Below are 13,470 nucleotides of genomic sequence, written 5' to 3' on the forward strand. Positions count from 1 at the left end.
AACATTTGTCATTAGTTAAAACAATGAATTTGCATAAGCTCGTCGGACTTCGGCTGCATATTTTCTGCCATTTTCTTCAAATCTGAAAACGTGGTGAAGCCACGCCCATTTTCTGATGAATCACATTATGGGCCCTAAAAGCATGGAAATAGTGTCCACTGCTTGTATACGTGGTATTTTGGCAAATGTAGTACAAAATCCTAACTATATACTCAATTTATGTCACAAATAGTATAGTTAGTGTGAGTATTCAAACACAGCTTCTGTCTCTGTCTAGTCAACCATGATTGTGAGTGGACAAACAAATGCCCCCCTGGTTGAAAAGGTCAGACAGAGCCGATTCTAAATTCTAGCCAGTAAGTGGGAACAATAAGTTATTCTGAAACAAACCTGGGGTCGCTTGGTCATTGCATAGGAGTGCTTGTAATATATTGTGTACATGTAGTAATAAAATCTTTCTTGGGGGTGCTATGCTATTCTTGAGGGGTCTTCAGCACCATCTTGAAGCGAGGTCTGAATAGAGGAGAGCAGTAAAAGCACGCAGGGGCTAAATTAACAGCGCACAGCAGGGGCGGGGGGCTGGTGGGGGACAGTGATTCCCCTCACAGTGAGTGAGCGACAGATTGAGAATTCCTGGGGGACACAAACAGGTCAGAGAGAACACTGAGTTTACTGTGTGTTCCTGGCCTGGGTCCAGTCCCTCCCGGAGCAGGCCCTGATCACTGCAGACGTGCTCAACAGTCCTCACCTCGCTATTGTGTGTGTTTCAAATAAAATGTGAAAGTAGGCTGCTATGAGATTCCTCACACAATAAACAAGTAGGATAAATGACAAGAGAAAAAGACATGATACAGCCTAGCTCTTTGTTCGCAGAAGATCTACTGTACCTATAAGGTGATGCCATTACATTAGCTACATAGGAGAGACTGGCTGGACACTGGACACACACACTTCCAGGAAGTTTCTCAGATCAGCGTTGCTAGCTAGGTAACATGACTCGACAGGGAGAAGAAGCATTAGCACTTTAATTTTCCCTCTCCCTGGCTATCACTGAAACCGATACAGAGTCAGAGAGATCCAAGCAGCAAGTCGAATCTACAAATGTAGCTCATAAGCCAAGGAGTCCAGTCCTGGCAGAAGGCCTAGTAGCAAACATCATTTTCGACTTGCTGTTGCTGGGCATAGTTGACCAGAATGACCACTTTGCATGTGTCCCTAAAGGTCTGAATTTGTGAAAGTCGCAAGACCTCCATGTACAACCGTTATGTTTACAACATTTTCAAAAGCTATAGGCTAGACTATGAGTAAAGTGTCTTCAGGGCCAACCTCTTGCAATTTGTTTTATTTATTATTAACTCATTCTGAAAGTGTATTAGAAAGCAGAAGTCATAATAGTTGGGAGTCAATTTTGATTAGGCTCACTCGGCTGTTGATGAATGAGGGGAAGTTTCAGAGATACAGGTAGCCTTCATGTCAAAATAAAGGGAACACTTGGCTATTATGCATTCGGTAGCTTATCATCAGAAATGATAGCACAAGCGAATTTTAGAATTGAGACCCTATTGAACAATTCATAATAATCACCACCGGACAATTTACATTGACCTCCCCCTCTTGTACACAGCTGCTACTCACTGTTTGTTACCTATGCATAGTCACTTTGCCTCAAAATACAAGTACAGATTACCTCAACTAGCCTGTACCCCTGCACACTGACTCCGTACAGGTGCCCCCTGTTTATAGCCTTTTTATTTTAGCCTACTTGGTAAATATGTTGTTCTTCTTGAACTGCATGGTTGGTTAAGGGCTTGTAAGTAAGCATTTCACAGTAAAGTCTACACTTCAGGGAAAACCAACCACTTTCAAAAGGTGTTGATAATCAAGGTGGGTAGGGTCCTTCCTGGCTATTTTAGGTGTGATTGGAGGCAGACCACCTAAAGAAAATTTTAAAAATAATCATTTAAAAAAATTGGCCTTCACTGTGAATAGCATAACACTGTCAGCTGACTGGAGGCACGTGATTAGGTAAACTAATAAGACAGGAACGGTAAAAAGTTGAATGATAAGGTTGTAGAAAACTTCAGTACCTGGATGTGGGCTTCATTGATACCATTCATTGTGTGTTGCTTTTCGGTGTGACCTGTACAAATAATACTGTAATGTACCGAAAAATACATGTATTAGTCACTGACGCTTTGGTCAGACAAACATTGAATGAAACGATTGATCACAATACTGGCATAACCTCAGTGGTACAGTATACTTCAGTGCTGATAGATTGATGACTCTCTGGTCAGACGGTATTACAGTGCTGTCAAAAACACTCCTCATCCCCTTTGTCGACATCATGCATCTGTCCTGAAATGGTAAACTGGTTCAATCTAAACGTTGAGACATAATACAGTAGTGACTGGGTTGTAAGGCACGAATCCTGGCGTCCGGACTCCAGGCTGTAATACCAGAATGTTGAGATGCATGAGCCCTTTTCATTACGTAGAATTCCACCTTGCGAGCTAGTAGCAGAACTCTAATGTAAAACGTTGTCTTATTCAAAAGATGTAAACAAAATGCCTGTTTAAACAGTGCATCAATGAAGGCACCCAAACTTCACACACGCAACAGGTAGGGCCATAGAAATAGCTAGAATCATTACATTTCTATGGGTTGGGCTAGATACCAGTCCGCTCTGCTAGCTTCTAAGCCAACTAGCCTGGCATTGCGACCATTTCCGCTGTGACATGGGCTCGGATGAAAAGCGACATGGACATTTCGGTGATCATTTTATGCAAAAAAATACACTATTTTGTTGTTAACCCACACAGTTGAAATATCAACAGCTTTAGTTCAACCTGATGTGAAATATTCTATTATGCTAGTTTACCAGGTAGCATGAAACTTTAAAAGCTCGCGCTAGATAATGCTAGCATGCTAGCTAACGTTAGCTTCCTGGGAACCTGTTGCAAACAATGCCAGCAAAATACATTTGAAATGAAAGAGAACTACTCACTTTTAACCCGCAACGCTTTCAAAAAATATATCCTTCATTGAGGTGTCCAATGTTCCTCCATTGGTTTTTGTATCAACTGAGTGATGAAAGACTCAACTTTCCTAACTTTGTGTCACAATATCACTCGAAACCCTCTCTCCCGCCGTAGCCTTGCGTTATGAGAAGTCATTTCCAACTCAAGGGTTGAGACGTCAAGGCTCTCCCATTTGCTCCACAGGTAACGTTACTTTCATGAAACAATATTCGCGATTGGTCAATGTTGCTCAGTCATCTATCCAATGATAGATTACTTCACATCTATTAAAGTAAGAGGGTAAATTCTATTTTAAAAATTCAGTGTTTTTCTGCAAAGTTTTTTGCTGAAATCAAGGACCAATGCTGTAGAAACACATATACTTTTATGTACTCTATGTAGCGTAACATAGAATAGTTAAACATTTTCCAAGAGGACATGTCCGTTTATAAATAAGAGACTGAACTAATTGTTTTACATAATTGATCAAGGATTTTTTATTTTTCATCAGCTATTATTACATAATTTTTATAGTACAGAGTTCAATATCTCCCCATTGCTTCATTAATTTCTTTAGGAGTGCTGGTCACCATAATATCTGTACAATATCACTCTTTTTTATTTATTTATTTTTCTGTACATTGTTTTAATAGTTGTTAAAAAGGCAGTCAGCACTTTAAATAAGCTGTTTCTTCCTTCTGAAATAAACAAATAAAATAAAGTTCTCTCCCTACCCCAGTTCCCTCACCTATCTGTACTAGTGTGTGTGAGGTGAGCAGTCCTGGAGGGGTGTGGGTGGGGGAGAGCGGGGCATTGGTAGAGTAGAAGGGCAGGGGACAGGGTGGGACCAGAGCCAGGATATACATATCTCTGGGTGGGACTTTAGTACCAGGTGAGGTTAGACTGACGAAGCAGGGCCGCTGCCTTCCTCCACCTTTAAGGCATGTATTCATAAAGGTGCAGGAATGCTGATCTAGGATCAGTTTAGTTTTATATATCATAATTAATAAGATTATATAGACTGGGGGGAACTGGGCCTGCATCCACAAAGCATCTAAAATAAAAATTCAAATCAAAGTTAATTTGTCGCATACACAGATTAGCAGATGTTAAAGCAGGTGAGGCGAAATGCTTAGAATCCCAGAGCAGGAGTTCTGATCTAGGATCTGTTTTGTATTTAAGATCATCATGAAAAAAATTATATGGACAGATCCTAGATCAGGACTTCTACACAGAGATGCTTTGTGGATACGGGCCCTGATCCTTGATCAGCACTCCTACTCAGAGCCACTTTATAAATACAGGCCCAGTTCTCATCATGATGCCCAACACTTTTGGCACTGCGCACATAAACACGACTCACAAGATAAACGACAAGCAAAGCTGTGTGAAGCCATTATGAAGCACAATGAAGCCCATATAATGTGGCATAGAAGAGAAGAATACTAAAGGGAGGTAAAGATAGCTGTCACCTAAAGGCACCCTCAGGACCCTGAAAGCACTCCTCCTATCAAGCCAGAGCACCAAGGTTACATCCTGATTCTTCACTCTTTTCCCGTTTTCTTTCTTGCATGGATTTAGCAATGGTGGAAACTACCTCCAGCCAATGCCTACACCAAACCCATGCATTTAAATGACTGGGAGTGTGCAAGTGCACACTTTAGGAGAAGGGTGGAGAATCAGAACATAGACCAAGGGGGACTTCTGACAATCTCAAAAGGGTTTTCGTTGTAAAAAAGAAGATGTATTTTGAACCTTTTTGTGAGATAAGAAAATAGGCTTTCTTTTTTAATCCTGTTAAGCACCTACAGCTTCCTATTGAAATGCTACTGCTATCTATCTATAAGGTCTAGGGTTGAACACACAAAGCAATTGCAAGGATGAAAGAGAAACAAGAGTTGCTTAATATGATAATATAATATTAATAATTATCATAATAATCATGATACTTATAATAATAATATAATACAGAATAATTCTCTTATGTTTTATATATTTTTTCCCTCCACTTTTTAAAGGTATTACATTTTGTCTTTGAAATACAATGATCTTTTCAAATTAATATTTTCATGATCAATGTATGTACTCATTTATTTTGTGTTCGTGATTAATTATACTTGATCAACTTTATTATCCAAATCAATAAAAACTAGCTGTGCCGTTACATATTACAGAATAGTTATGATATGTGGACATGCACCACTTCCTCTTCCTGTCTATCCATCTGTCCCTGTAAGATGACATCATCATAGTCGTCCTATGACCATCACATCCACAACCTCTCCTTTATGCAGCTCCACGTATTGCTCTGTTTTAGGAGGCAACATCAGCAGCCCGTTGGCACTTCTCATGCTCATCAGTCGACTACTCATCTGATTTCCTGTAGAAGGGGAGAAAGAGTGAGAAAAAGAGAGTGAGATAGAAAGAAGGAGAGGGTGGTAAAGAGAGGGAGAGGAGGGTGGGGAGAGGGAGAGGAGGGTGGGGAGGGGGAGAGGAGGGTGGGGAGACAGAGTCAATAAAATGACAAGGATAAACTTTCTGATAAGCATTTTCCCTTATCCATTTGTCCATGAAAACACATGCGGACAAACTATTGTGTATTTACTTAGTATGTGATAATACCTGTGCTCTGTGCCCATGGCAGAGGCTCCTGGTGGTGCCATGTCAGGATGCAGCGGTGGTACTCTGGACGAGGGTCCAACTTTACATCGCAAGACAGCTGTTTGCACACACACAGGAGAGAGCAGGGCGCAGAATGATGACATCACTCAACTTTCAACCCCAACGTATTTGCTGTGTGTATAAAACCCTCTCCAGCTCTCGCTCAAACTCCCTAACTTATGCAGCAAGCTCGAAGGACCTGCATATCTGGCTCCAAGGACCATGACTGCAAGGTGGCACACTTTTTCATTATGTGCCTGTATTTCAACTGTGTCCAGACTAGGTAGTGCAACGTAATAATGTAAGACAACGTAATAATTCCATGCAGATGCGTTAGAAAATAAATACATTAATTGGACTAGCGCCGGAGTGAAAATGACTGGAAGTGAATGTTAGCAGTACAGAAAGTTTGCTATCAAGTGAAAAATAAACAATTGTAGTGAATTTCAGCTAACTACTCCGCAAACACATTGGCAGTAAAACAGTTATCCTTTCTATTCATTTACAGTGCATTGTGGAAAGTATTCAGACCACTTGACTTTTCCCACATTTTGTTACGTTACAGCCTTATTCTAAAATTGATTAAATCGTTCCCCCCCTCATCAATTTACACACAATAACCCATAATGACAAAGCAAAACATGTTTATAGAAATGTTTGCAAAAAAAGAAGAAATATCACATTTACATAAGTATTCAGAACCTTTCCTCAGTACTTTGTTGAAGCACTTTTGGCAGCGTTTACAGCCTTGAGTCTTCTTGGGTTTGCTCTGACATACACTGTCAACTGTGGAATCTTATATAGACAGGTGTGTGTCATTCCAAATCATGTCCAATCAATTGAATTTACCACAGGTTGACTCCTATCAAGTTGTAGAAACGGCTCAAGGATGATCAATGGAAACGAGATGCACCTGAGCTCAATTTCGAGTCTCATTGCAAAGGGTCTGAATACTTATGTAAATAAGGTATTTCAGTTTTTATTTTTAATACATTTGCAAACATTTCTAAAAACCTGTTTTCACTTTGTCATTACGGGGTATTGTGTGTAGATTGATGAAAGAAAAAAAGTATTATATCCATTTTAGAATAAGGCTGTAACGTAACAATGTGGAAAAAGTTAAGGGGTCTGAACACTTTCTGAATGCACTGTAAATGTTTTTCAAATGATCGACAGCCACTTTATTACTTTAATTTATAGACCGTTGGTCACGTTTTCAATGTTAATGGTTTAGAATCAGCAACAGAGCTGTTCCAATAAATGTGTTTATTTTTTAACGTACTGCCTTTAATTATGACACTGTCTTAACCTGTATTTTACAACCTAGTGTCCAGAAACCCTCCATAACAGCCAGTGCTGTTAACCTACCCTGGCTTTGATGATGGTGGGTCGAGGGTCCAGGATCCCCTGCATCTTCCTCAGAGCAGGGATGACAAATAGGTTACAGGTGACGACAGCAGACACTGGGTTACCTGACCAACAGAGAGAGAGGTGCTGAGGATGAGAGGGAGACAAGGATGGGACATTACCACTGTTCAGGGCTGAGGAGGGAGACTGCAGGATATGCCTGGGAAGGTTTGGACGGGTTGGGGTTGAGGAGCATTGTTGTTGTTGACATGCTCCAGCTAGTAGCCCCTGTAGGACAGGACAAGGGCTCAGTGCATAGGGCAGTGGTTTTCTTCACCCCACTGGCCTGTCAGTATGCGACCCAGGCTGCGGTTGTGGACCTGGGCTGGAGGGATCGGGAGGCAGACAGGTGAGACATGTACGCTTCTGCCTTTGAAAGTGTTCACAGAGGAGGGACTGGTGGGTGAGAGCTCTTTGGGGAGAGTGGGACAAGTTTGAGTGCTGTTTCTTTACACCGACAAGCAGAGGTGAGGGGTAGCAATAGCAGGTGGAGAGGGTGAGCGGCGCTCTTAAATCACAACAACAAGCAACAGCATGGAATCATGGGATAGATACTCACAGGGGCAGGGGCTCGGGGACACACAGAGAAACGAAACGAGGAGCGACAGAACCAACAGCAACGCCACAGAAATGTTAAAGAAACAAAACAATATTTCTCTCTCAGAAAACAGAACAGAAAAATCACATAAGTAAAGAAAAACTAAAGTTTATTTTATCTTTTGTTAAGATTCAAGTTTGGGTTCACTAAAAGGTGTAGTGATCTTGTTTAGTTTAATCACCAATAAAAAAACAGTCAAAAATGCCCCCAAACATGCCCAAAGTCTGGGAGACAAAAATAAAATTTATCCATTTGGCCTGATAAAAAGTTAGATTTTTTTTTTTAATTTGAAGCCCATATCATTTGAGTTGGGTCGAGTTTCAGTTAAGCACTCTTAAAGAAAAAACACATTTCCCATTTTCAGTTTAAATTCCGTTTTCTGAGCTCAGTTGAAGTAAGCTTGCTTTCAGGTAGAGAGCAGCACACTGAACGGTACAGTATGGTCGACCAGGTTGGTAGCACCTACTTCCGCGCGGGGGCGGTGGCACGGGCACCCTGCTTGCCTCACTGTCGGGCACAGGGTCGATGCGAATGGCGCCTGTGTCTCTGAAGGTGAAATTACCTTAAAGGGGGAATATAAAAAGAGTGGCGGTCACCACAGCCACAGACTAGCCCTCCGGTCATATGTAGGACGGGCAGAGACAAGGCAGGGGGGCTGGGGCAGGTTGGCAATAGGACGGGCAGAAGCAGGGGGCCTGGGCAAGGGACTAAGGGGTCCAGGGCTGGGGCCTTTGAAGAGGTGTGGAGGGGCCAGGTCGAATGCTAGGAAAGTAGAGGGACAAGAGGCTGTTGTCAGCAGGCTTGAGTAAGAGAGGAGGTAGGGCACTTTGGTTGGTTGGGTGGGTCAAATTTCAGGTTTGGTTGGATGGGGGTCAGGGCTGGCTGTGGTTTGAGTTTTTTGGGCTGTGTGGGTCTGAGATAAAAACACAGGAGCACGGTTTTGGAGGGCTGATATAAAAATATAAACACAGACATTCCCTCACGCAAACATAGTTCTAATACTAATTACAACTCATTTACTAAAATGAAAATGGTCAAATCGGAGAGGGGGAAAAAATGGCTGCTGTGGGTTGGAAGGATTCCAGGATGCTGTGGAAACTGAACGGGGAGTGTGATTAAAGAGGAACATTACCTCTGTCTGAGGGCATGCTGCTGCATTAATATAACATGTTTCCCTCAAGGAAACATATTTGGTTGGTAAATGGTGGCGTTTTGGACTCAGAGCAGAGACACAGACGAGTGCCTGAGATCTCAGTCAAGACCAAGCGGTCCCCTGCCAGTCCTGAGACTCAACAACGACATTTATACCACACACAAAAAAAAACACACACAAAATACTGCACACACGCACGGTACACATGACATGCAGATCTCAGTATGAAGTACCTGGTAGAGCAAATATCAGTTTCCGTGCCCCGTCAATGTCTACAGTGGCGAACGTGGTGGGAAGACTAAAGAGGAGAGAAGACAAACTCAGTGAGACCTTCATGACTGACTATCCATCTCTTCTAAACCAGCCTCACTTCATGAATTAAGAAGGCATAAACTTTGGTAGAAAAATGTATTTTTTATTTAAATTTTGTACAAAACAAAAATGTAAATCCCCATCACGTCTCACCCTGGCTTCATAAAGACCCGTCCAAAGTGGATCTGGGCATGGAGGTCAATGTCCAGCACCTGCTTCAAGTAATCCTGAAACACAAAGAGATACACTGTAAATACAATATAATATCATAGAATGTATTTCATGCACGATATAAGGTTTCCCTGAGTCGATTCTGATATTGCAAAGAATACATGGGCGAGAGGTTGAACATCGAATCGAATGGAAACTTTGTGCAACTCTAACATGTCTGCTGGTCTCTGACAGATGGTGAGGTGTAAAATGTGTGATCCAATCACAGAAGTAATTGGAGCAGAAAACCCAAAGAGGGAAGCAGAGAACTCAGCTAAGCAGTAAACATACAAAAGGTCAGCCTAACCAGCAGGTTCATCACTAAGGAGTAACATCTGGGTCAGAACAACAGATGGCAGCAGAGTGCATGAGTTGGACAGTACACGAGGTTCAACATAGAAAACAAACTGTTGTGGCGAATTCCAAAATGAGTTCCAGACCCTACTATCTAGCCACGACGGAATTGATTTCGCTCTCACAAACATACAGTGAGTGACCTCTCGCTGCCCCACCTCTCATCCCCTTCTCTCTTTTTTATTGATTTTTAATTAACATTTCATTATGTTTGGATCTTACCTTCTCTCCCATGGACACGCCCCCTGAGGTGATGATGACATCAGCACGGCTAATGCCCTCGTTCAGGGCATTGAGGAGGTCGTCTGGGCTGTAGGGGAACGGTCATAGTTTAGACCCTCCTATCTTTCTGATTGTGTGTGTATATATATATATATATATATAAATATAAATATATAAATATATATATAAATATATATATAAATATATATATATATAAATATATATATATATATATAAATATATAAATATATAAATATATATATATAAATATATAAATATATATATATAAAATATATATATATATATATATATATAAATATATAAATATATATATATAAATAAATATATATAAATATATAAATAAATATATATATAAATATATAAATATATATATATATAAATAAATATACATAAATATATAAATAAATATATAAATATATATATATATATAAAAATCTACAGTTCTGCAGACATAGATTTAGTCCTGGACGAGAAGTAATGTGTGTCCATGGAAACCAGCCCAATGCCTTCTAGGAGGGTAGACAAGCCTATAGCTATTGAGGGTTATGTTCACTGACTTGTCTCCGACGATGCCCAGGTTGATGGTAGGATATCCGTGCTCCTGAATGGTGGCCAGCAGTGTAGATCTGTTACTGTCCCGGATCTTCCCTGGGTGCAGATCATCCTCTGGGTTCAACAGCTACACACACACACACAACTTTATTATCCATTGTATATTGGAAACCATCTCACATCCTGTAAGATCTTCCCATCAGACCTGGGATTCCACTCAGAAATCTGTTGCCGTCGTACCCGCCTCTCTAACTTCAAACCCAGGTATTAAAGACACCATGAGAGAAGGCAAAAACGTGTGTGCATGCATGCGAGCTTGCGCTCACCTCGTTGCCTGTGGACATGACAGCCACCACGGGGAACTTTTGCACTTCCACCTCAGTGACTCCTACTGTGGCCAGCAGGCCAATCTCAGAGGGGCCCATGTGGGTTCCCTTGGACAGGACACACTCCCCACGCTTTATATCATGACCTATAGGCCTGGAGGGAGGGGAGACAGAGGGCTGGCACTCAGACATACTGGTTGTGTGGTATAGTACTGATACAGAACAGCATTAAGGAAAATTGGAATTTCAGTTTACTTCCTGAATTGACTGGATTTAAATGGAATTGACCCAACCAGTCCTGATTGGTACAACCCAAAACTTCTCGCTCACCTGATGTCCTGTCCAGGGCGTGCCTGTACCAAGATCCGCACCTCCAGCTCTTCTGTGCCCTGCAACGACATACAGGTTTAGTGAAGAAAATACAGTACAGTATATTGTAACGAAGACGATTGTGGCAGACGAGTAAGTGTATGTACAATATAGAAAAGCTGTCAGTTTGTGGAGAGGAGACAGGAGACAGACGAGAGAGCGTTGAGGGAAACGGGGAGTGAGTTGAGAAAGAGAGAGGAGAGAGACAGATCGTATGTTATTGTACAGTGTATTCCAGTAAAGCTCGTTGTGACAAATTGAGATTGGGACAGGAAGTTGACTCACGTCCTCAGACTCTCGAAGCAGTTCAGTGTCCTCCACCTGCACCACAGCATCCGCCCCACAGGGGATAGGAGCCCCCGTTGTCACCCTCATCACCTGACCCGGCATCACCGTGTGCGTGGGCTATAGGGACACACACAAGTTGGACATTATAAAAAGATGTTAAACATGCTTATGGCTAGAATTTTAAGGCATTATAGCTGCATAATTATGCATTATAACTGCCGGCATGGAGTAGTGTTAACATTACAATTGGGAAAAATCTAATCGACTGTACTCCATTTTTCACAAGACGCACTTGAGCAACTCTTGAACACGAGGCTCCATAGTGGAGGCCGTGTGACAATTGTAAGAAAGCCGAGCGGAGCGTTGCAGAGACAGGGTCTGTGTGTAGAGTAGAGCCCGATATAACTGTGTAGAGGTAGAGAGAGGACATGGTCTGTCTCTGTGGAGTCTTGTAATCACAGCTGAGCCAGTGACCTGTGGAACTCCACGCTGCAGGATAGCCCATGGGAATACACGGACTCACACAGAGGTAGGAAAAGGCAAGAGAGCTCCTGTTATAGTATGTTCTCAAAGCAACACTCCAGAATATCAGGGCTCACAAACTGTAAAGGACCTCACCTGCTGTCCTGCCTGTGACTCTCCAATAATGAAGCGATCTCCAGGACCATCAGCCGCTGAGAGGAAGAGAGAGAGAGGGCGGGAGGGATGGGGAAAGCGATAGCAGGAGAACAGTGAGACATAAATAGCTGAAAAGGGTGCAATGGTCAAAAGACACAAAAACAAGCATTAAAGTCTAGCGTTAAATGTTTTGCAATCTCTCAAACTACTGCACTGTACACCCACTCGTCCTGGCGTCTCACCTCGCACGGCGTAGCCATCTTTGACTGACGCAGGGAACGGAGGCAGGTTGTCTTTGGCGTAAACGTCCTGCGCCAAGACTCGACCCATCCCATCTACAACAGTAGAGCAAAGTGCAGTGGAGTGGAAATAGGAGAAAAGGTAGGATGGGAAAGAGAGAAGAGAAACAAGTTTGTCATTTCACACATCAATTGGAGGAGAGTACACAAGGTGTGATATGCATGCTGGCGGGGTAGGCTGTGTCCCTCTATGTTTTGGCTAATGCTTGTGTGTGTATGCAGTGCAGTGAGGATGGGCCAGAGAACACATATAACCATGCTGCCACACAACCTGTTGACAACAGCACAGAGACAGATGCTGGTAGGACAAGACAGTGTTGAGTAGGTGTTGTGAAGAAAAACAAAAATCGAGACACACAGATAAGCCTACATCACATAAAACCCTTGCTAGATGTGTGTGTGCGCGCGAGCATGCGCGTGCGTGCGTGAGAGAGAGGGAAAGAGAAGGCTGGGGGAGCCATGTGTTACACTGTGACGCTAGCTAACGCTGACGCAGCGGAGCTACGAATTACAGCCACACACGCGCACGCACGCACTCTCCTCCGTGGAGAGAGAGGAGAGAAATAGCGAGAGAGAGAGAAATAGCGAGAGAGAGAGAGAAATAGCGAGAGAGAGAGAAAGAGAAAGAGAGAAAGAGAGAAATAGCGAGAGAGAGAGAAAGAGAAAGAGAGAGAAAGAGAGAGAGAGAAATAGCGAGAGAGAGAGAGAGAGAAATAGCGAGAGAGAGAAATAGCCAGAGAGAGAGAAATAGCCAGAGAGAGAGAAATAGCCAGAGAGAGAGAGAGAGAGAGAAATAGCGAGAGAGAGAGAGAGAGAGAAATAGAGAGAGAGAGAGAAATAGCGAGAGAGAGAGAGAGAGAGAGAGAAAAATAGCGAGAGAGAGAGAGAAATAGCGAGAGAGAGAGAGAGAGAGAGAGAGAGAAATAGCGAGAGAGAGAGAGAGAGAAATAGCGAGAGAGAGAGAGAGACAGAGAGAGAGAGAGAGAGAGAGAGAGAGAGAGAGAGAGAGAGAGAAAGAGTGAGAGAGAGAGAAAATAGTGAGAGAGAGAGAGAAATAGCG

General features: G+C 42.4%; 2 protein-coding genes across 18 annotated transcripts in view; both read right to left on the minus strand.

The window, feature by feature from the left end:
• LOC118362786 (protein PALS1-like) overlaps positions 1-3,195 on the minus strand; it is a 50,757-nt gene extending 47,562 nt beyond the window's left edge. For 4 of the 6 annotated variants that reach the window (XM_035743391.2, XM_052486467.1, XM_035743390.2 and 1 more), the window contains exon 1: positions 3,008-3,195. The gene's annotated coding sequence lies outside the window, so the exon portion shown is untranslated. Of the gene's footprint in view, positions 1-2,087; positions 2,155-3,007 lie in introns of all 6 variants that reach the window. The other 2 variants (XM_035743395.2, XM_035743393.2) reach the window with 1 other exon arrangement.
• A 1,014-nt stretch (positions 3,196-4,209) lies between these two features.
• The window catches only part of LOC118362206 (gephyrin-like), a 118,837-nt gene continuing 109,576 nt past the window's right edge, over positions 4,210-13,470 (minus strand). For 8 of the 12 annotated variants that reach the window (XM_052486476.1, XM_052486478.1, XM_052486475.1 and 5 more), the window contains 13 exons: positions 12,354-12,446; positions 12,112-12,167; positions 11,491-11,610; positions 11,167-11,225; positions 10,837-10,990; positions 10,516-10,637; positions 9,938-10,025; positions 9,305-9,378; positions 9,073-9,137; positions 8,153-8,248; positions 7,050-7,153; positions 5,643-5,739; positions 4,210-5,400 (listed from right to left, as the gene is read on the minus strand). In XM_052486476.1, the coding sequence (XP_052342436.1) occupies positions 5,267-5,400; positions 5,643-5,739; positions 7,050-7,153; positions 8,153-8,248; positions 9,073-9,137; positions 9,305-9,378; positions 9,938-10,025; positions 10,516-10,637; positions 10,837-10,990; positions 11,167-11,225; positions 11,491-11,610; positions 12,112-12,167; positions 12,354-12,446 (1,262 nt within the window). In that variant the 3' untranslated portion in view covers positions 4,210-5,266. The remainder of the gene's footprint in view (positions 5,401-5,642; positions 5,740-7,049; positions 7,154-8,152; positions 8,249-9,072; positions 9,138-9,304; positions 9,379-9,937; positions 10,026-10,515; positions 10,638-10,836; positions 10,991-11,166; positions 11,226-11,490; positions 11,611-12,111; positions 12,168-12,353; positions 12,447-13,470) is intronic. The other 4 variants (XM_052486480.1, XM_052486479.1, XM_052486477.1 and 1 more) reach the window with 1 other exon arrangement.

Source organism: Oncorhynchus keta, chromosome 29 (assembly GCF_023373465.1).
Source record: "Oncorhynchus keta strain PuntledgeMale-10-30-2019 chromosome 29, Oket_V2, whole genome shotgun sequence".
NCBI classification, from domain to species: domain Eukaryota; kingdom Metazoa; phylum Chordata; class Actinopteri; order Salmoniformes; family Salmonidae; genus Oncorhynchus; species Oncorhynchus keta.